The sequence below is a fragment of the Rhinatrema bivittatum genome, chromosome 7 (assembly GCF_901001135.1).
Source record: "Rhinatrema bivittatum chromosome 7, aRhiBiv1.1, whole genome shotgun sequence".
NCBI classification, from domain to species: domain Eukaryota; kingdom Metazoa; phylum Chordata; class Amphibia; order Gymnophiona; family Rhinatrematidae; genus Rhinatrema; species Rhinatrema bivittatum.
Window position 1 is genome coordinate 184,825,879 of NC_042621.1, and position 22,228 is coordinate 184,848,106.

At 43.1% G+C, this 22,228-nt stretch overlaps 1 protein-coding gene across 1 annotated transcript in view; it reads left to right on the forward strand.

Moving 5' to 3' along the window:
• The window catches only part of ERCC6 (ERCC excision repair 6, chromatin remodeling factor), a 211,735-nt gene that overhangs the window by 185,483 nt on the left and 4,024 nt on the right, over positions 1-22,228 (forward strand). The window contains exons 19-20 of the mRNA XM_029609617.1: positions 7,916-8,105; positions 19,565-19,643. Of these exons, the coding sequence (XP_029465477.1) occupies positions 7,916-8,105; positions 19,565-19,643 (269 nt within the window). The remainder of the gene's footprint in view (positions 1-7,915; positions 8,106-19,564; positions 19,644-22,228) is intronic.

A 22,228-nucleotide genomic window follows, 5' to 3' on the forward strand; every position in this document is an offset into this window, starting at 1 on the left:
CAACTCCCAATGAGTCTTTGCGGTCCTTATCTAGTTCCAGAGATAGGTGACCATCTGTCGCAGTTCTATTGGAGATGGGCCCAAATTACATTGGATCAGTGAATCTTAGAGATCATACGAAATGTGTATACCCTGGAATTCTCCTGACCCATTTCAGATGCCTTTATGGTTTCCCCCTGTTCCTCTGCCAGGAAATGGAAGTCCTTAAAAGAGACAATAGGAAGACTCCTAGACTTGTTGATGTCCCTGTCCCGAGTCCAGTGGGGTTTAGGTCGATATTTCAGCTACTTTGTGATTCCCAAGAAAGAGGATTCCTCTCATCCCATTCTGGATTTGAAACAGGTCAACAGGTTTTTGAAGGTATCTCATTTCAGAATGGAAACATTAAAATCGTAATTATGACAGGGCGAAGGAGAGAATTTCTGACCATCTTGAATTTGACTGAGGCTTATTTTCTCAGATCATCAGCACTTTCTGCAGTTTGTGGTGCTAAGGTGGCATTTCAGTTTTAAGCCTGCCCTTTGGTTAGCCACAGGACCGAGGACCTTTTCAAAGGTGATGGTGGTCATGGCAGCAGCGCTGTGCAAGGAAGGGGATATTGATACATATTTATCTGTATGTGACTGGTTAATAAGGGTGAAGTCAGTCCAGGAAAGTACACCGGCTACCCAAAGGGTATTTCCGTTTTTGCAAGAATTGGATTAAATAGTCAATTTCTCCATGAGCAATATATAACCATCACAAACACTGATATCTGAAAGGTCTGTTAAACCAAAGATAGGCTATGTTCAGCTAATGGAACAAAAAAATTCAGGAGCTTGGTTGACAGATCTGTGCATTGTTATCCATCAAAAATACAGTGGTATGGAGTTATCTGCAGCTTCTCAGTTCCATGGCAACAGCATTGGATCTGATGCCTTGGGCGAGGGCTTACATGAGCCCCTACAAAGAGTCTTGCTCTCCAGATGGAATCTCCAAACTTGGAACTATTACATGAGGCTTTTGGTTCCAGAATCTGTCAGGATAAACTTCGAATAGTGAATAAATTACAGAAACTTGAAGTTGGGAGTGGATCTCAAGTCCCCAGCTTGGGTGATGGTGATGAAAGATGCCAGTTTGTTGGGCGTGGGGGGGACAGGGACATATTGTCTGGGGCAGGTGATTGTGATGATGTAGGAGGAATTGCATTAGTCCCTGCACAAGATAGAAAGTATACAAATATATGATAACTGACTCTGAAAGTAAAACAAGACATATAAAAGGCTAAGATGGTCTCTATTGGGACTACAGATACCCCTGCAGCTGGTATGGAGAGAAGCTCTACATAGAGGAACTAAATCACCTGTATCAGTGGAATTACACCAATTGGCTGATAGGAGCTATAAGAGGGGTGTAGCTGAAGTTCCTAAGATCAGCAGGGGAAATAAAGCAGAGGTCTGGAGAACTCAGTTCCAGGTACAACAGCATGGAGCAACCCTCTGAGGAGGAGGAGGAAGAACCAAAGCCAATTCTAAAACTTAAACTATCATGGCACTAAGTTGTTTAGTTAGTTTTTGTTTTTTTTGTTTGTTTGTTTTTAAAGGTATTAAGACTGGGTAGCATTAGTTATTAGAAGCTTGCAAAGCTACAGATGATATATGGAAATGTTTTACTTCAGTTTAGGATCCTGGGGGAGAGAAGAGTGTTTTAGAATTGAATTACTGGCAAAAGTATAAAAGTTAAATCTCCAGAAAAATAGAAAAACTTGGAAAACAATTAGATTTAAGTAAGGCTGGTTAGCTGGTTTAATGACATTGCTGAGAAATAACCTACAGAGTTTTGATTGTTTACTAAAACTGGAGAAGCTTAATTAGCACTAATTGAGAGTCTGCGTTCAGACCGTTCTGACACCAGAATTAGTGAGCCTTCCATGGTAGAATGGATTACAACCTAACGTTAAGGCTGAAAGCTAAAGCCTTGTGCTGGTAAGGAATGGAAAGAATACAACTGGACTTGAAAGTTTGATATTGGCTGTTCTCTGAGGACAAGCAGGATGGTAGTCCTCACACATGGGTGACATCATCAGATGGAGCCCCGATGCAGAAAACTTATGTCAGAGTTTCTAGAACATTGACTAGGCACACTAAGCATGCTGTATACCACGCGTCCACATGGGGTTCCTCGTCAGTCTCTTTTTTTTTTTTTTTTTCCGTGAGCTGTAAGCCTTGCAGTCTGATTGAGCTCACTTTGGCTGTTTTTGGCCTAGTGGAAAACTTCTTTCATCATGGTTTATTGTGGTTTTCAGTCTTGTTCCATCGCCAGGTCCCTCTCTGTGCCGCCCTGTACTATCCTAGTCAGAATTTTTAGGTATTTCTGGTAAGCTTTAATTCACGGTTGATTTCCCCCAAGGCAGCGCTGGCCCGGTGCCCACCAGCCAGCGACAGCCACAGTCTTTGTTTCATGTCTGTGGCCGTCTTTTTCTTTTGTTCCGTCATGGCCACATATGGTTTCATCGATGCCCAAAGACCATGTCTATTATGGATCCCTCACAAAATAAGTGTTCTCTGCCTGGGGGCGTCACATGATGTCCGGGGTTGTCACTGGTGCACCCAAATGACCCCGCAGAGACGTCACCTTCGACTCAATGAGATGTGGTTAGTGCAGTTAGTATAGCTGTGTTTAAAAAAGGATTGGATAAGTTCTTGGAGGAGAAGTCCATTACCTGCTATTAATTAAGTTGACTTAGAAAATAGCCACTGCTATTACTAGCAACAGTAACATGGAATAGACTTAGTTTTTGGGTTCTTGCCAGGTTCTTATGGCCTGGATTGGCCAATGTTGGAAACAGGATGCTGGGCTTGATGGACCCTTGGTCTGACCCAGTATGGCATGTTCTTAAGTTCTTATGATCAGCTCTTAAGGTTGAAGAAGTCCAAGTCATTGGCATCAGCGGCATCGATGGACCTTGGAGCCGCATCAGTGGACATCACGCCATCAACATCAGCGAGATCGTTGGTGCCATCAGCAGATAGGGGCACGGGAGACTGATCGTTGTCTATCTCCTCCAGGCTGAGGGATGCCAGGTTCATCGTCTTCTGCCTCGGCACCAGGGAAAGCCAGGCTGAGCATTGAGAGAAGCCTAAGAAGCATCGGCACCAGTCCCCGTCTATGTACAGTGCCAGGCGCAGGGATGCACTGGCTTTTGCTGTGATGCCCCCAAAGCGACACTGCGGTGAAGAGGGCCCATTCTCTATTGATGCCAGGGGTCCACGACCATCTCCACTGGTCCTGGTGCCAGTCGCCAATCCACTTTGTAGGTCCAAAGAAGATCTGGCCACACCTCATCCTCATGACCCCTGTGGGGATGATCAGACAGAGTTCTCCTCCGAGGGTTCTGATGGACTCCCGTCAGACCCTTCTCCTCCTGATGAATGGAGGAAGTCCCTACCTGAGGACTTAACATTTGCAGGGTTTGTGACTGTGATGTTCAAGGCCATCCCATTTCAGCTTTTAACAGAGAAGGATGCCAGTACAAAATGCTTGAGATCCTTCAGATTGTGGAACCTCCTAAGGAGATTGTGGCCGTCTTGATACATGAGATCCTTAAGGATTTGCTACTGAGGATATAGGAACACCCCCTCACAGCACCTCCCATTAACAAAAAGGCCGACAGGGTCTACCTCGTCCAGAAGGCTCCCAGATTCGATAAGCATCAGCTGCCTCACCAATCGGTGGTTGAATCCGCCCTCGAGGACCAAGCACTCTCGGACTCATTCTTCAGCACCCCTAGGGAAGGACCACAGAGCGATGGACGCTCTTGCGAGGAAGGTGTTCCAAGGCACCATGCTTATTGCCCGTTTCACTGCCTATCAGCTCTACATGAGCCAATACTCACAGGACATCTGGAAGCAGGTATAGGAGGTGACTGCTCAACAGCAGCAAGACACCTTCATGTCACTGGTGTACAAAGATTTGGAGTGTGGAAAACATGAGGTCCGTGCGACCTACAATGTTTTCGAAATGGCATTGAGAGTCTCTGCAGCAGGAATCAGCACCCACAGACTGGCATGGCTGAGGCCTCAGATCTCAGACCAGAGGTACAGGAAGGCTGCTCACCAGATAAAAATGTTGCATTAATTTTGTATGGGTTTGACAGTTGCTTGGACTTGCTTGTAAGTATTACTATCCTTAACATAAGGCATGGGGATAGCCTGCACAGTGCTGCAGTTACTACTCTTAACAGACACATGGAAGTAGCCTGTATGGAGCAGCAGTTGCCGCCATGAGAAGCTTACTGGGCCGATTGGATGGACCATTTGGTCTTTTTCTGCAAACAAATCTGTTACTATGTCTTTAAGTAGCTGGAATGGAGCCTTGGTGCTCTAGATAATTTTTTGATTTTGGGAATTGTATCCACCAACGTTCAGTCTGTGTCTATTTGTAGAAGAACAGCATTGAAGCAATGTATATATTTCAGCAAATTGCTAAAAGAGAAAAGAGTAGGGAATTGAAGGAATATTTGTGAGCTTCAAAGAATGTCACTGCTTGACTAATAGATAAATTGTTAAAAAGGAGCTGATTCAAGGTGTGTTATATGTTTTCCTGAAAGAAGAGGAAATTAAAGCAAGGCCCAGAGGGGATTGAGAATGCTGGGGAAAAGAGTAACTCAGACTTGCAAACTTTTACTCCAGATACTATGCAGAATCTTACTGGCAGTATGCCTGGAGAACCTGTTGCACTGAAGGTGGATATAGGGAGAATGGAACCACATTTTTCACTATGCATTAACAAAGAGTTACATTTAAAGGGGGGAGAAAGATCACCATTAGCACTGAAAGAGAGAATAAATAGTGTTAGGTTCAAGTACGAAGGACTGGTATCTTAGGGAGGCAGGAAGTCCAGTCTTAAGTCTTGATAGTGATTGACTACCTGGTTCATACTGGCACAAGCAACATCTAAGCCAGGACCTCTGAATAGCTGAGAAATGGACCAAGATGTGCCCTAGAACCTGGAACCATATTACAGTGACTCAAGATCAGTGGAATTCCGAGGAATCAAGATAGTCCATTAATCAGTTGGAAGCCAGAGCCATTCATTTAGCTATTGAGAAGTTTTCTCTTCTGCTGAAGGGTCATGCAGTCAGAATAATGTCCAACAATACCATGGCACTGGCAATTGTAAATCGTCAAGAGTCACCCAAAGTCCTTAGGTGTCCTTGGAGTAGAGTTACTGCTAGTTTGGGTGAAAAAGAATCTGAACTTGATTGCGGTCTCGCATATAGCAGGTGTGGAAAATGTTCAGGTAGACTTTCTCATTTGCATTGTTGTCAGCTTTTTAAATACATGTAGTTTGTGCATGACCCAGATAACTCATGTATATGGACTTTTTAGCATGAGCAACACTTAAACCATATTGTGGTAAATATTATTTTAAGAGTGAGGAAAGCTTCCACTTTATTAGCTTATGTGCGGATTTGGAGAATTTTTGAGAATCGGTACATCAGAAGAAAGTTTATGCCTGATAAGCCATTGGTGCCAGTAATTCTGGACTTTTTACAGGAGGGACTCTCGAAGAGCTTAGCTCTTAATTCCTATTACGCCTCCTGTACCTATTACATGGTACAGGAGGCTTATTTTAGGTAGGCCCTTCTCTTCGCATCCTGATGTCTCATTTTTTGCAGGGCATCAAATATATTAAGTTTCCACTAAGAATTCCACTTCCATCTTGAAATTTGAATTCGGTGTTGTCCTTTCTGTTAGGCTCGCAGTTAGAGCCTATTAAGGACATTTTTCTAAAGCTGCATACATTGAAATTTGGTTTTCTTTGGTTTTTTGATTTGTGCAGCTTGAAGAATTTTCAAATTGCAAGTGCTTTCTTGCAGGGAGCCCTTTTTATTAATAACAAGATTCATGTTGTACTTTATTTACTTCCAAAAGTCATCACACACTTTCATTTGAATCTGTCTGTCTGCTTGCCTTCTTTTAACAAGCATTCTGATATATCTCAATATAGACTGCTTCAGTTTTGGATGCAATGAGAGTTCTTTTGAGATATCTCAAGGGTCACTAATGCCTTCAGGACATCATATCTATTTGTACTGTATAGTGTATGGAAAGGTGAAGCAGCTACTAAGACTACAATATTTATTGGATCAAAGATGTTATTACTAGAGCCTATGTGGATGCCGATAAGTCTTTACCTAAACAAGTGCAGGTGTATTCAACAAGAGTGCAGGCTACTTCTTGGGCTAAACTGCAGTTGGTCTCGCCTCTGGAGATTTGTAAAGGAGCAATTTGGTCATCTTTGCACTCTTTTTATAAATATTATCGCTTGGATGTAAGCATCAAAAAGGAGTCCTCTTTTTTGCTTCTGAGGTCTTGAGAGCAGATTTGGCAGTATTCTTCCCTGTTCAAGAGTAGCTGTGGTACTTTCCCTTCATCCTGACTGGTCTGACTGGATGAAGAGAAGGAGAAATTAGTTCTTACCTGATAATTTCCTTTCCTTAAGTCCAGTCAGACCATCCAGGACCCTCCCTAGGCTGACAAACTGGTGAAACTTTTCAGTCAAATGAGTTACAAGTTGCTTCTGTGTTTTTTCTCTTCAAAGTAGGTAAGTATAATGCTGTATAATAGTTTATCCTTCTGCTTCCTAGTTACTTTATTTCTTAGGAAGCTCTTTGGTTAGAGAAATAAAATATAAGAGATTATTAGAAATGGTTTACGTTAAAGTTGTCCACAGTTTGCTGGCTACAGATAATACTGGCAGGCTGAGATCAGCACAGATACATATAAGGAGTGATATCAGCAAACCTGTTAATCTCTGTCTCCATCTGCTGGTGGATGAGTACAACCCATTCATCTGGACTGGTCTGACTGAACTCAAGTGAAAGAAATTAGGAAAGAACTAATTTGTCCTTATGCAAGTAACTTCGCTTTGAAAATCTGGTGTAAAATCTGCACATAAAAGTTACACACAGACTTTACCCAACTGCGCAGTTATAAAATGACCCCTATTGAGGGCAATTTTCAAAAGACAAATTAGGCAAATTAGGTGGTTTCCTAGGGTGCCCAGATATATATTTTTTTTTGGGGGGGGGGGTGGTTGATGACATCTGGAGGTAATCCCTGCCTTATCTACCCACTTTTAAGGCACAGAGAAGAAGGTAATAGATGCTAGGTAGATGTGGAGGTTGAAGACCGAGAAGATGCTGGGTAGGTGGGGGAGGTTTGGAGACAGTGCTGGGCAAACGGAAAGAGAATCAAGGTGCTGGGTAGGTGAGGGTGGGGTGAAGAGATATAAGATTCTGGACAGGTAGGAGGTGGACAGAGAGGGTGCTGGGCACTGCAAAAATGGACAAAGAAATTGGAATGATGCTGATGTGCTGAGCAGGGAGTGAAGAGGAGAGGAGAAATGCTGGGCAGGGGGGAGAAAGAGAACAGTTACTGGGTATTATGGGCAGGGAAAAAGGGAGGACTTTGCAGAGAATAAGAGATAGAGGGTGAGAGAGGAGGATGTGCCAGAGCTGCCACTGATGAGCAGGTGAGTAAAGGGAGGGTGCAAGATTAACATACGGTGTTAATACCATTGCACCAGTTGTGCATCGAAATGGGAGCTTTTGAAAAGTCCCACCCTATGTGCAGGTAAAGTTATGTGTGTCATGCCATTATGTGCATAACTTTACCCATAGTGAAGAGCAGTGTTCCCGAGATTTGGATTTCTAAACGTACGCATGTAAATTTACCAGGAAAGTTTGCCCACACAAAATGCAGGTGCAAAGTTGTGCGCACACTTTCTCGTAGGCAATATTCAAGGGGAACGTTTTCAGGGACAATGCTTATTTCATATTTTTTAGGTTAACTATAACAGAGTTTTGTTGGAAGGTTGATTCTCTGCAGGAGTTTTAAAGTTACAATTTTTCCAACTCTCTTCTGATTAGGCATACATAGTGTCATGAAGCATGACGTCATCATGGAGTCCTCCAATCCAGATTATGTGTTGGTGGAAGCAGAAGCCAACAGGGTGGCTCAGGACGCTTTACAAGCACTGAAGATCTCACGCCAGCAGTGTTTACGTGCATCTTCTGGTGTGCCAACCTGGACTGGCAAATGTGATCTGTCCAGAGCTAAGTAAGATACCAACAGATACTTTTTTAGAGAATACTAATTGATGCCTGTTGTTTTACAAATACCATAGCTTCAAGGTTTTTTTGTGATTCTGCAGGTTCTAAATTTTTCATACTTTGTCAGAATCTTTTCATTTAAACAAGAACTATATTAAAAACAAGATCTCTATTTTATGCTCACTCAATAACACAATAATTATCTAATAATTTTTATTTTTCATTGATTTGTTTCATTTTTTACCTTATAAATTGTATAAACTTTATAAATATGCCTTCAATCAACATCATTAGATTTAAAAATCAATAACCATACAATCACTCATCAAGACTCATACCCCATCGCACAAACCAAACATTCAAATCACATATATACCTTTAACCCCCTAAACATTATAATCTCAGAACTTCCTCAAGTAACGCTTTTTACACAGGACAAAAAGCCCTTGCTTGAATGATCCTCTGATCAGTCGTTTCAATGTATCCTAAGAACATAAGAAATTGCCATGCTGGGTCAGACCAAGGGTCCATCAAGCCCAACATCCTGTTTCCAACAGAGGCCAAACCAGGCCACAAGAACCTGGCAATTACCCAAACACTAAGAAGAAGCCATGCTACTGATGCAATTAATAGCAGTGGCTATTCCCTAAGTAAACTTGATTAATAGCAGTTAATGGACTTCTCCTCCAAGAACTTATCCAAACCTTTTTTGAACCCAGCTACACTAACTGCACTAACCACATCCTCTGGCAACAAATTCCAGAGCTTTATTGTGTGTTGAGTGAAAAAGAATTTTCTCTGATTAGTCTTAAATGTGCTACTTGCTAACTTCATGGAATGTCCCCTAGTCCTTCTATTATTCGAAAGTGTAAATAACCGAGTCACATCTACTAGTTCAAGACCTCTCATGATCTTAAAGACTTCTATCATATCCCCCCTCAGCCATCTCTTCTCCAAGCTGAACAGCCCTAACCTCTTCAGCCTTTCCTCATAGGGGAGCTGTTCCATCCCCTTTATCATTTTGGTTGCCCTTCTCTGTACCTTCTCCATCGCAACCAGAATTGTACACAGTATTCAAGGTGTGGTCTCACCATGGAGCGATATAGAGGCATTATGACATTTTCCGTTTCATTAACCATTCCGTTCCTAATAATTCCTAACATTCTATTTGCTTTTTTGACTGCTGCAGCACACTGAGCCGAAGATTTTAAAGTATTATCCACTATGATGCCGAGATCTTTTTCCTGGGTGGTAGCTCCTAATATAGAACCTAACATCGTGTAACTACAGCAAGGGTTATTTTTCCCTATATGCAACACCTTGCACTTGTCCACATTAAATTTCATCTGCCATTTGGATGCCCAATCTTCCAGTCTTGCAAGGTCCTCCTGTAATGTATCACAGTCTGCTTGTGATTTAACTACTCTGAATAATTTTGTATCATCCGCAAATTTGATAACCTCACTCGTCGTATTCCTTTCCAGATCATTTATATATATATTGAAAAGCACCAGTCCAAGCACAGATCCCTGAGGCACTCCAATGTTTACCCTTTTTCACTGAGAAAACATTAATTGCCTTACCACACGTGTATTTTTTGCAGTGTCTGTGTAACAAAATATATGTTGGACGCACGACACGTAATATTAAGACACAACTGACAGAACATAAGAGCTGTGTCAATACTAGCAAAGTCCAAGCCCTGATTGTATCCTTGTTTAGAATACAATCACCAATGTGTTGATTTTAAATGCAGCATTTTAGAACATATCATAGAATCTCCGACAAAAGGTAATCGCACGGTCACTTCTTCAGTGTTTCCCTCTTTTGCCATTCTTTCCTCCTTGGTGCTAAAGTTAGACTGGAAGTAACAACTCTGGATTCTGGTATTGTTATTTATACCAACTGGGCTACAGAATGTTCAAATCTCAGAGTTCCATTCTACTTCAAGGTTCAACCCTCATGGAGAAACAGTATCAAGGTGAAAAATCCAAAATTGCTCTCTCCATTTAAGGAGTGCAGTGCGATTACCTTTTGTCGGAGATTCTTTGATATGTTCTAAAATGCTGCATTTAAAATCAACAAATTGGTGATTGTATTCTAAACAAGGATACAGTCAGGGCTTGGACTTTACCAGTAATGACACAGCTCTTATGTTCTGTCAGTTGTCTTAATATAACGTGTCGTGCGTCCAACATATATTTTGTTACACAGACACTGCAAAAAATACACAACGTGTGGTAAGGCAATTAATGTTACTACATAGTTTAATAATATGCCCTGAATTTGGATTAGTCCACTGTGCTCCTAAAATGGCTTGTGCACAAAACATACAGTTACCATACTGACTATTCTCGTTTACCGGGGAGATATGTGGCATTATTTTGGACAGTAGGGATGAGTGAACAAGCACATCCCTAATGCTCCTTCCTCGCTTATATGCCACCAATGGAGGGTCCCTAAATATTTTATGTAAAGATTGCATGTGCCCATGCTGAAAAATAATAGATGTTATGATTTTCTCCAGATGCGAGTACTGTGACATGCATTTCACATGCATGTTCAAATAAGGATAGGCACATTGATTCAATTACATGTTTTTAATTTTGCTTTAGCAACATTTGATCTTTAAAATGTTTTCTAAGAAGTAGAAACGCTTACACTAGGATGACATCTCCCCGATGAAGATTTTCGAAACATAGACCCATGTCGGCGAACTCTACCATGTCCATCACTAAGATAATTTTTATTTGCCTAAAAAAGAAAATTTGACATTTTTGGTGGTGATTAAACATAAGGCAAAGAAAGTGTTTGATACCGGGAATGCCTATTATGATGGCCACTTAGATGGTTAAAAATTTGATGGTGAAGATTTGTTGGTTTAGCGTTTTAAATATTCACCTTTGTTCTGACTCATCACCAGTTCCCGATTACCTCCTTGGGAATGTGGGTGATCTATAGCCAAACATTAAATAGAATCAAAATTGTGTTGAAATTTTAGACTGTGTGGTAAGAACATAAGAAAATGCCATACTGGGTCAGACCAAGGGTCCATCAAGCCCAGCATCATGTTTCCAACAGTGGCTAATCCAGGCCACAAGAACCTGGCAATTACCCAAAAACTAAGCCTATTCCATGTTACCATTGCTAATGGCAGTGGCTATTCTGTAAGTGAACTTAATAGCAGGTAATGGACTTCTCTTCCAAGAATTTATTCAATCCTTTTTTAAACAAAGCTATACTAACTGCACTAACCACATCCTCTGGCAACAAATTCCAGAGTTTAATTGTGCGTTGAGTAAAAAAGAACTGTTATCTTCTTTAACTGTAAGCAGCTTTGATGTTTTACTAAACAAGTATGTAAGGCTCTGGATGTTTTTCTGACATATATTTTATTGCAAGGACAAATCAAAAGATAAACCACATATGTACTTGCACACATTATAAAGTGCTTCAAAGTATATTGTTTATTATCAGCAGAGTTTTTAAACACGTTAATATTGATCATGTTCATCCAAACAGAACAATGACTGCACTTAAATGTGAATTTTCAAAAGTTGTGCGCATAAAAAATATTTCCGCACGTAAAATAGCATATACGCGAGTATTTGCTATTTTAAAAATCTCAATATACACATGTAAATCAGTATGGGCACTTAACATTCAGATTGGAACACTACTACATCTGGAGTCCCACAAGGTTCCTCCCTGTCATCCATGCTATTCAACATTTACTTACTTCCTCTCTGCCATATATTAACTGGTTTAGGCATAGATTTTAAAATCTATGCCAAAGTTATACAACTTCTCATACCCTATACATCCTCCTGGTCTCATACCTTTTCTTTAATTACTCTCTACTTAGAAACCATAAAAACGTGGCTATCTCATAACCAATTTAAATTAAACGCTGCAAAAACGGAAATACATTTATCAACCATATCCAACTCCTCTTGCTGTTCTCCTTCACAACTCATATTTCATAACTACACAATTTCCATTGTTACTCAGGCTTGCAATATAGGAATCAATCTTGACTCCAAATTATTTATGACAGTCAACATATCTAAAATAGTAAAAACAGCCATTTATAAATTGAATCTCCTTAAAAGATTAAAACCTTATTTTCTGTATACTTCAGAACTGTCCTGCAAGCCCTCATTCTCTCTGGGTTAGACTACTGCAACTCACTGTATATTGGTCTACCAGAATCAACGATCCATCTGCTTCAACTTGTTCAAAATGTTGCAGCTCATCTTCTCACAATCACTAAGATTAGAGAACATATTACCCTAATTCTTCTTAACCTTCACTGTCTTCCAATCAAACAACCATTTGTTCCATATTGTACATTCTTCCCTTTTTTATTTAGTCCATTTTTATCTGTTTTATTATGTATGTTTACAGACTGTAAACCGCCTAGATCTCTATTTTTTTATAAGTGGGTATACAAAGGTTTTTAAATAAAATAAATACTATTCTACCAATTTTCAAAAGCCCATTTATGTGTTTAAAGTACCATAGAACAAAAGCCCATTCCCTGTATGTACCCAGATCAGTCCAGACTCCTGGGTTATGCAACCTTGCCAGCAGATGGAGACAGAGAAAGTTTTACTGACTGCTATATAATCACGTGTACCATCTGCAGTTCCTCAATATTTGTCTCCAACAGACGGTAGATGGTGGAAAACTTGCAGTTCTGCAGTGGTTTGATCTTACAAACCTTCCTCCGAGGGGGTGTCTGGGTTCTAGTGGATCCTTCCCTGTCTGGTTGAGGTAGATGATCTGGGGTTGGTGAACCTTTTGTACGCTTGCTTCTTCTTTCCGTGGGGTGTAAATCTGGTGGTCCAGATCCCTCCCTTCACAAGGCATCTGAGGCGGCTACAGGCTCAGGGTAGGAGTCAGTCTTCTTTTTCAGTTTTTTGTCATTTTAGTATTTGACTTGTAGCAGTTCTGTGTTCCATCCTTGGAGGTAGGTCTTGTAAAGTTTTATTGAAAAAAAAAAGTAGAACTTGCTCAGGAAATCAAAGGTGCTGAAAGGGCAGCTTCCTACCTTTACTGTCTGAGTGGCTGGGGATTTTGCGGTGAGTTTGCCGTGTTTCTTGTTCTGTCGTCAGGCTGAGGCGCTTTTGGAGGGGTTTTTTTTCCCGCTGGGGTGGTATGGCGTGTGGCTCTGTTTGCTGCACTTGTGGCATGGCTCGTGCGCGCCTAAATTGTTTCGTCCTCTGTTCAGATTGTTTGGAGGCAAAGGGTCGCCCGAGGGCCCGGCGCCGGTAAAAAAGAGAAGGTTAGCGCTCGCAGCTGCTCCTCCTGCGCGCCAGGTTTTGGCACGGGTCTGTGATCTTTCCTCTCGGCACCTTCCCGTGCCCAGTTTGAGCGCACATGCGGCCCGGGCTGGGGGGGGGGGGGCGGGGGGAGGTGGATTTTCTCCCAAGGCTTTCCCTGGTTTGTTCTGATCCCAAAGAGGAGCAGGGGGGAGCAGAATGGGCTGCAGATCCCTTTCTGCCTGTTGTGGAGTCCTCTTATCCAGTGGCTGGTTCTGTCAGTCTCTTTTCGGTAGACTTTATTTTGCTTCTGCATGAGGCTTATCTGGCTCAGCAAGAGGCAAGTGCTGCAGGGCTGGGGACCCGGACCCAACCTTCTGGAGCTCTGGATGTAGCTTCTAGACCAGGACATCGTCGGAAGCGGCTGTCTTTCGTTCAGCGGTTGTTGGGCTCGTATCTGACTTGTGAGTAGTCGGATGACTCAGAGGGGGGGTCCGGGGCTTCCTCCCTCACACAATGCAGTGGTCGATTGAGATGCGCTTGGTACAGATCCGGGGGATAATCTGGAGGAGATCCCAGTTTCCGAGGGTGATGACCCTAAAGTGGTCCGTTTGTTTTGGAAAAAGTTAGGTCCGTTGACTCTTCAATCTCTGGAGGAACTTGGAATGAAGGTGCTGCAGGAGGACTCTGATATGGAGGGGGAGGATCTGTTCCTGGATGGACTTTGGGGTCTGGCAAGAGCCTTCCCTTATAAGTCAGTGAGGAAGTTGGTGGATCGGGAGTGGTCTGCTCCCAACACTGGCTTGAGAGTTGGGAGGACAAAGGTGAAATTTTATCCTTTGCCCGGACAGACCCTAGAGCTGTTTTCCCTTCCTAGGGTGGATGCAGTGTTGTCGGCTGTTACCAAGAAGATGACTATCCCGGTTGCGGGCTCTGTGGTTTTGAAGGATGTTCAAGATTGGAAATTGGAGGTTCACCTCAAAAGGATGTTTGAAGTGTCAGCTCTGGATTTATGTACAGCAGTTTGCTCCAGCTTTATGCAGAGAGCTTGTCTGCATTGGGTGCAGCAGCTTCAGGATGGGCAGTCTGAGTCTGGCGAGGAGGCTAGTAAGGCTGACCGGTTGGAAGCGACGGTAGCATATGTAGCAGGTGCTTTGTATGACCTAATTAGAACTTCATTGTGAGTTATGGCATCTGCTGTTTCAGCCAAGAGGTTGTTATGGTTGCGGGACTGGTCGGTGGATGTGACGTCCCAGTCTCAGTTGGGATCTCTGCCTTTCAAACGCAGACTATTGTTTGGTGAGGACCTGGAGCAATTGATGAAGGATCTGGGTGAGAATAAGGTCTACAGGTTGCCAGAGGATAAGCCTTAGGGTAAGAGGTTTTTTTCAGGCACGGTCTCATTTTCGGGATAGTAGGAGGTCTCGCTCGGCAAGGGGAGCTGCAGGTCCGCAGAAGCAATTCTCTCCTCAAGGCCAGTTCTGGGGTCAGTCCTTTTTGAGGGGGTCGAAGACCCTTCAGGGTGGCCACAGGTGGTGGCGCGGCTGGGTCTAAGTCCTTGCAATAATGCAAGACTGGTTCACTCTGCCATTCCTTTTATAGGAGGTCGCTTGGCGCAGTTTTACAGGGAGTGGGCCAAAATTACCCAGGATCAGTAGGTACTCAGTGTAATAGGAAATGGCTACGCATTAGAATTTGCTTGGCCCATCCGCAATTTGTTTCTTGTTTCCCCCTGCAGGTCTGCAGGCAAGCAATTGGTGGTGCAAGAGATACTAGACCGGTTGCAAAAGTTAAGGGTGGTAATTCTGGTTCCCCGGGACCAGCGAGGCAAAAGAAGGTGTTCTGAAGAAAGAAGGCACCTTTTGGCCAATTCTGGACATAAAGTAAATGCAGCACTCAATGTTCCGCATTTCCAGATGGAGCCCCTGAGGTTGGTGATGATAGCTGTGTGCAAGGGGGAATTTCTAGAGTCTCTGGAACTCATGGAGGCATATCTGCACATTCCTATTTGGCCAGATCAAAGATTCCTATGGTTCTGGATCAGGATTTTCAGTTTTAGCCTCTTCCCTTAGGTTTGGTGTCAGCGTCTCGCACATTCACCAAAGTAATGGTGGTGGTGGCAGCAGCATTGTGTTGAGAAGGAGTTCTGATGCACCCCTATCTGGATGACTAGTTTGTCAGGGCAAAGTTGGAGGACTTTTGTCGACAATCAGTCCGGAAGGTGGTCAGTACCCTCAAGTTGCATGGCTGGGTGGTACAACTGGAAAAGTCAGCTAGTGCTGTCACAGTCCCTGGAGGATTTTGGAACTTGGTTCGACACTTAGGAGGGAAAAGTGTTTCTCATGGAGGAGCGTGCTTTGAAACTGCAGGGGCAAATTTGGCCCTTTTTGGGGTTACTGGTACCCAGGGTCAGGGATTATTTGCAGGTTCTGGGCTCCATGGCTTCCATCCTGGAGTTGGTACCATGAGCGTTTGCGCATATGAGGCCTCTACAGAGAGCCCTGTTATCTCAATAGAAACCACTCTAAGAGGAGTTTCATCTTCTTTTGCCACTCGAGAGGCAAAATTATTCAGAGTAGTTAAATCACAAGCAGACTGTGATACATTACAGGAGGACCTTGCAAGACTGGAAGATTGGGCATCCAAATGGCAGTTGAAATTTAATGTGGACAAGTGCAAGGTGTTGCATATAAGGAAAAATAACCCTTGCTGTAGTTACACGATGTTAGGTTCCATATTAGGAGCTACCACCCAAGAAAGAGATCTAGGCGTCATAGTAGATAATATATTGAAATCGTCGGCTCAGTGTGCTGCAGCAGTCAAAAAAGCAAATAGAATGTTAGGAATTATTAGGAAAGGAATGGTTAATAAAATGGAAAATGTCATAATGCCTCTATATCGCTCCATGGTGAGACCACACCTTGAATACTGTGTACAATTCTGGTCACCGTATCTCAAAAAAGGTATAGTTGCGATAGAGAAGGTACAGAGAAGGGCAACCAAAATGATAAAGGGGATGGAACAGCTCCCCTATGAGGAAAGGCTTGAAGAGGTTAGGGCTTTTCAGCTTGGACAAGAGACAGCTGAGGGGGGATATAATAGAGGTCTTTAAGATCATGAAAGGTCTTGAACGAGTAGAGGTGACTCGGTTATTTACACTTTCGAATAATAGAAGGACTAGGGGGCATTCCATGAAGTTAGCAAGTAGCACATTTAAGACTAATCGGAGAAAATTCTTTTTCACTCAACGCACAATAAAGCTCTGGAATTTGTTGCCAGAGGATGTGGTTAGTGCAGTTAGTGTAGCTGGGTTCAAAAAAGGTTTGGATAAGTTCTTGGAAGAGAAGTCCATTAACTGCTATTAATCAAGTTTACTTGGGGAATAGCCACTGCTATTAATTGCATCAGTAGCATGGGATCTTCTTGGTGTTTGGGTAAATGCCAGGTTCTTGTGGCCTGGTTTGGCCCCTGTTGGAAACAGGATGCTGGGCTTGATGGACCCTTGGTCTGACCCAGCATGGCAATTTCTTATGTTCTTATGACTGGAGGGGACAGCCTTTCTTGGTGGCTACAAAATTTCAATCTGGTTTGTGTCATGGAGCTGGAGGCTCCAGATTGGGTGATTCTTACTATCGTTGCCAGTCTTTCTAGATGGGGAACAGTGTGTCGGCAGCAGTCTAGTCAGGGTAGCTGGTCCGCAGAGGAGGCTTCCTGGTCTGTCAGTCGCTTAGAGACCAGAGTGGTACGTTTACCTTTATTTGCTTTTCTACTGTTGGTACAAGGTCAGTCGGTAAGGGTCTTATCAGACAATGCGATGATGGTAGCCTACATCAATTGGCAGGGAGGAACCAAGAGTTGAGCAGTGGCCCAAGAGGCTCAAGAATTGATTCTGTGGGCAGAGAAACACCTGGAGCGGATAGCGGCATCGCACGTCACAGGAGTGGAAAACGTTCAAGCGGACTTTCTAAGTCGCAGTTTATTAGATCCAGGAGAGTGGGAGCTGTCTGAGGCAGCGATGGAGCTCATCTGCGAGAGGTGAGGCTGTCCTCATGTGGATCGAATGGCAACTCGCCTCAATACAAAGGTGGCGTGTTTTTCAGTCAAAGAAGGGAGCACGGGGCCAAGGGTGTCAATGCTCTGGTGCTGCCTTTGCCTTAGAAGGTTCTGCTTTACATTTTTCTTCCGTGGCCTCTAGTAGGCAAGGTTTTGCAGCAGATAAAGAGACATCCATGTGACGTAGTATTGGTGGCTCCGGAGTGGCTTTGACAGTGGTTCACAAACCTAATCAACTTGGCCATGGACGGTCCGTTACACTTTGGACATCTAATGGGACTTCTTCAGCAAGGAACCATATTTTTGGACCAGGCTGCTCACTTTTGTCTAGCAGCATGGCTTTTGAGAGGCGGTGATTGAGACACGGAGTACCCTGAAGCCGTTATTGCTACTCTTCTTCAAGCTAAGCGAAAGTCTATGTCTCTTTCGTATGAGAGAGTCTGGAAAGGTTTTGAGTCTTGGTGTATTGCAAACGGAGTGCACACTTTGCAATCTATGGTCTCTCATATCTTGTCCTTTATTCAGGAAGATTTGGTCAAGGGTTTGGCGTTTAATCCTCTTAGATTTCAGGTAGCTGATCTTGGTTGTCTATGAGGCAAAGTAGAGGATTGCTCTCCGTCCTCTCATCCGGACGTGGTTCGGTTTCTTTGGGGGAAGGCTAAGAATTTGCGCCTGCCTTTTAGAAGAGTTTGCCCATCCTGGAATCTTAATCTCATCTTCAGAGGTTTGTGTGAGACACCTTTTGAATCTCTTTGGATAGCAACGCTTAAGGAGTTAACCCTTAAAGTCATTTTTCTAGTGGCCAATTGTTCAACTAGGAGAATCTGAGTTGCAGGCCTTATCTTGCCGTGATCCATTCTTGCAGATTTCAGACTCAGGGTTGTCTTTACGGATGGTTCCCTCGTTTTTACCTAAGGTGGTATCGGTGTTTCATGTGAATCAGACTGTGGAGCTTTCCTGCCTTTCCTGAGATGGACTCTTTCGCACCTCATGCGAGAGAGCTTAAGCTTTTGGACATATGCAGGGCCTTGTAAGGTATCTCAAAGTAACAAATGGTTTCAGGAGGTCAAATCACTTCTTTGTTTACTGCACCAGTTCGAAGAGATGTTCTACGGCTACTATTGGTGGTGGCTTAAGAAGGCTATTGGTTTGACGTACATATCTAGTGGTCGTGCAGTTCCTAAGGGTTTGCGAGCTCACTCTATGCGCTTTCAGGCAACCTCGTGGGCAGAAGTTCAGATGGTTTCACCCCAGGAAATTTGCAGAGTGGCAACTTGGAAGTTGCTGCATACTTTTGCAAGGCACTATCATTTAGATGTGGGGGCTCCAGAGTCCAGGATGTTTTGCAAGTGGGACTCTCCAAGTCCCACCCTGAGTAGGGAGCCTTGGTACATCCCAGGAGTCTGGAATGATCTGGGTACATACAGGGAAAGGAAAATTAGTTTTTACCTGCTAATTTTCATTCCTGTAATACCACAGATCAGTCCAGTACCCACCCGATCTATGGAGGTGGAGAGTCATCCATTCATCCGATTTTATTGATAGGCAGTTAAGAATTTCTTGGTATGGAATACAGACTGGTTAAAAAGTTTTTGAAAATTTTTGATAGGTTGTTGGTATTTTTTTTTTTAACTGTTTGTTTGTGCTTGGGAACAGATCAATTCTGAGAAACTGCAGGTAGCACACGTGATTATGTAGCAGTGTCAGTAAAACTTTCTCTGTCTCCATCTGCTGGCAGAGATGCATAACCCAGGAGTCTGGACGGATCTGTGGTACTACAGAAATGAAAATTAGCAGGTAAGAACCAATTTTCCTCTGACACATGTAAATGTATTTTCACATGTAAAACCCAGTTTTAAGCGTGTAAATCCTTTTGAAAATTACCTTGAATGAAAGCATTTACTTTTCTTTTTACATACTGTACTCAGTGAAGTTTATGCAATGGAGCTAACTACTTTGTTTAATAAGTGTGATGTTTAATGTTTCGGGGTTTTTTGTATGCTCTTTAATGTGAACTATCAGAATGATTTTATCTTGCCTTTTGCAAATTGTCACCATTAATGAAAAAGATGATATATAAGCTAATCAACCAAGGTAGGGAGTGCCTCTTCTACATGTCATGAAGAGTATAATTCTTTGTTCATTTCAGTTCAAGGTTTGGTCAAAAAAGGAACCCTGCACTCCGTACTGCACAGACTTCCTCCATATTACCTGCAGAAAAATGCAAGGTAGGTGAAATCTTTTCTTTTGATTGCCCCTTTCTTCTGTAGCATTGTTTCTCAAGCCGGTCCTGAAGCCATCCTCTAGCCAGCCTGGTTTTCAGTATATCTACAATATGTATGTGATAGATTTGTATGCACTGGGTCAGTTTCATGCAAATGTGTCTCATGCGTGCTCATTGTGGAAATCCTGAAAACTAGATTGTCTAGAGGGGGTGCTCCAGGACCGGTGGCATGGGTGTGTACAGTTCCAGTCCCAGAGGACTGGAAATAGATCTGGTTTTCAGGGTAACCAAACTATGCAAATTAAAATATTTCTTAAATCAGATGTTTGCAACTCTTACTTCTGGGAGTGTGAAATATGGAACAGACTTTCTTATTGGGATCTGCCGGGTACTTCCAAGTGACTTGGACTAGCTACTATCAGAGACAGAATGCTGGACTTGATGGGCTATTGATATGACTTAACATGGCACATCATATTTTCTTAGCATGAATATTAATTGTGGTTATCCTGAAAGACAGAACTGTTTGCAGCCATTGAGGACCAGAGTTATGCACCTTGTTCTACAATAATAAGAAATGAAGAGCCACTTAGCATATAGGCAGCTGAAACACCTGGATGAACCTTAATCACAATCCAGTTCACATTTCATAATATCTTACAACACTGAAATACACCTGGCATGTCCAAGTTCAGCTTCTCCTCTTCAAACCAGCCAGGGCTGGGTATTCTGTGGAAAAGGGGAGGAAGTCGCACTTGTGGCAGAACAGTAACATCTAATGTCCTTAGGCAGACTGGAAGGAGCTGTGAGTCTTCGACCCCTTGCCCAGGACTGTCACTGAAATAATTGTGCTAGATTGAGAGGGGAGGGTTATAAAATAGGGAAAATCTCTGAGTAGTTGCAAATAAAGGCTCATGTTTCCACCAAAGGTGTGGGTTCAATCGAGCTGGATGCTGAAAGAAGGAGAAAACTGCAAGGCCAACAGAAGTGCAAAAACTGAAAATGATGGGCCTCATTTAAGTAAGATAGGAAGCAAAAACCAACTTGGGTACCATTGAAAATGATCTCACTTGTCTTGCATCTAGATCATTTTCAATTGAGTAGATTTCCAGACCCCTGCTTCACCTTTCCTTCAAGTTTTGACTCTTATCAGTGAATTATTGCTGACGTTATTGTGCCTCCAGATGGACAGATTGATCCAGCCTTTATGCCCTTTTTAACGTGCATTGAAAAGTGCTAAAAAAGAACTTATTTGCATATGTAGCTAGTTATCATGACCAGTGTTTGATACAAGGAATGGTGTTCCCTCCTCCAGGAATAGTATGTTTTTAATTCCTTTTCATGCATCCATCAAGTACCTTTTATGGTCTCTCTTAGACATGATTGTTCCAAAAAAAAAATTATATTTATATTTACTTGTAATCTGCCTCCTATTTGCATATATATATATATCCATTACTATGTGTTCAATGCCTTGTTATTTTATGTTCTCTCTCCAGGAGAGCCAGCAGGTGTCAACATGGCACATATTGAGACTGTTGGGCCAAAAGGCCGCAACTGTCAATGTAACTCCCTTGGCATGATTACACATGTGCAGAGCCCAATAGACCCTCAGGTCACCGTGGTGCCAGGCCACGAAGAACCTCCAGGTCTGTATCTGAGTCATCCTGTCTCTCCGGGACTCATTCTGGTGGCAGGTACTTTCAAATCTGGGACAGGAGATCTCTTTTCAAAGTCCTCCTAACAAAATTGTCCTAACCATGGATGCATCCACCCTGGGCTGAGGAGCTCATATAAATGAGCTCAGAACCCATGGTCTCTGGTCTGTTCAGGAAAGCTTTCATCAAATCAACTTCCTGGAGCTTCGGGTGAATCAAGTATGTGCTAAGGGCTTTCAGAGATAGACTGTCCAACAATGTTGTCCTGATCCAAACCAACAACCAGGTAGTGATGTGGTATGTCAACAAGAAGGGAGGTATGGGATTGTACCTCCTGTGTCAGGAAGCGTTCCATATCTGGTCATGGGCCCTGTCCCATGGGATGGTACTCAGGGCCATGTTCCTGGCCGGGACAGAGAACATGGTAGTTGACAGACTGAGCCGTGCCTTCAGACACCATTATTGGTCCCTGGACCAGAGGATGGCGAATTGGATATTCCACCTCTGGGGAGCCCGGACGTAGATCTGTTTGCATCCCCTTGCAACAGGAAGGTGCCTCGGTTCTGCTTCCTGATCAGGACAGACAACAAACCAGCCTTAGACGCCTTTGCCCGTCATTGGGGCAAGGTACTTCTATACGCTTATCCTCTCCCTTAATGGCGAAAACTCTCTTGAAGCTTCTCAAGGACAAGGGGACTATGATTCTCGTAGCCCCTTATTGATTGAGACAGATCTGGTTTCCCCTCCTATGGCAGTTGTCTATCTAGAGTCCAATCATTCTGGGGACTTCCCCAGATCTCATCATGGAAGATTGAGGCAGGTTCCCAATCTCCAGGCCCTGTCACTCACAGCCTGGATGTTGAGAGGTTAATTCTGCAACCACTCGATCTCTCAGAAGATGTCTCAGGTCCTGTTGGCTTCTAGAAAGCCT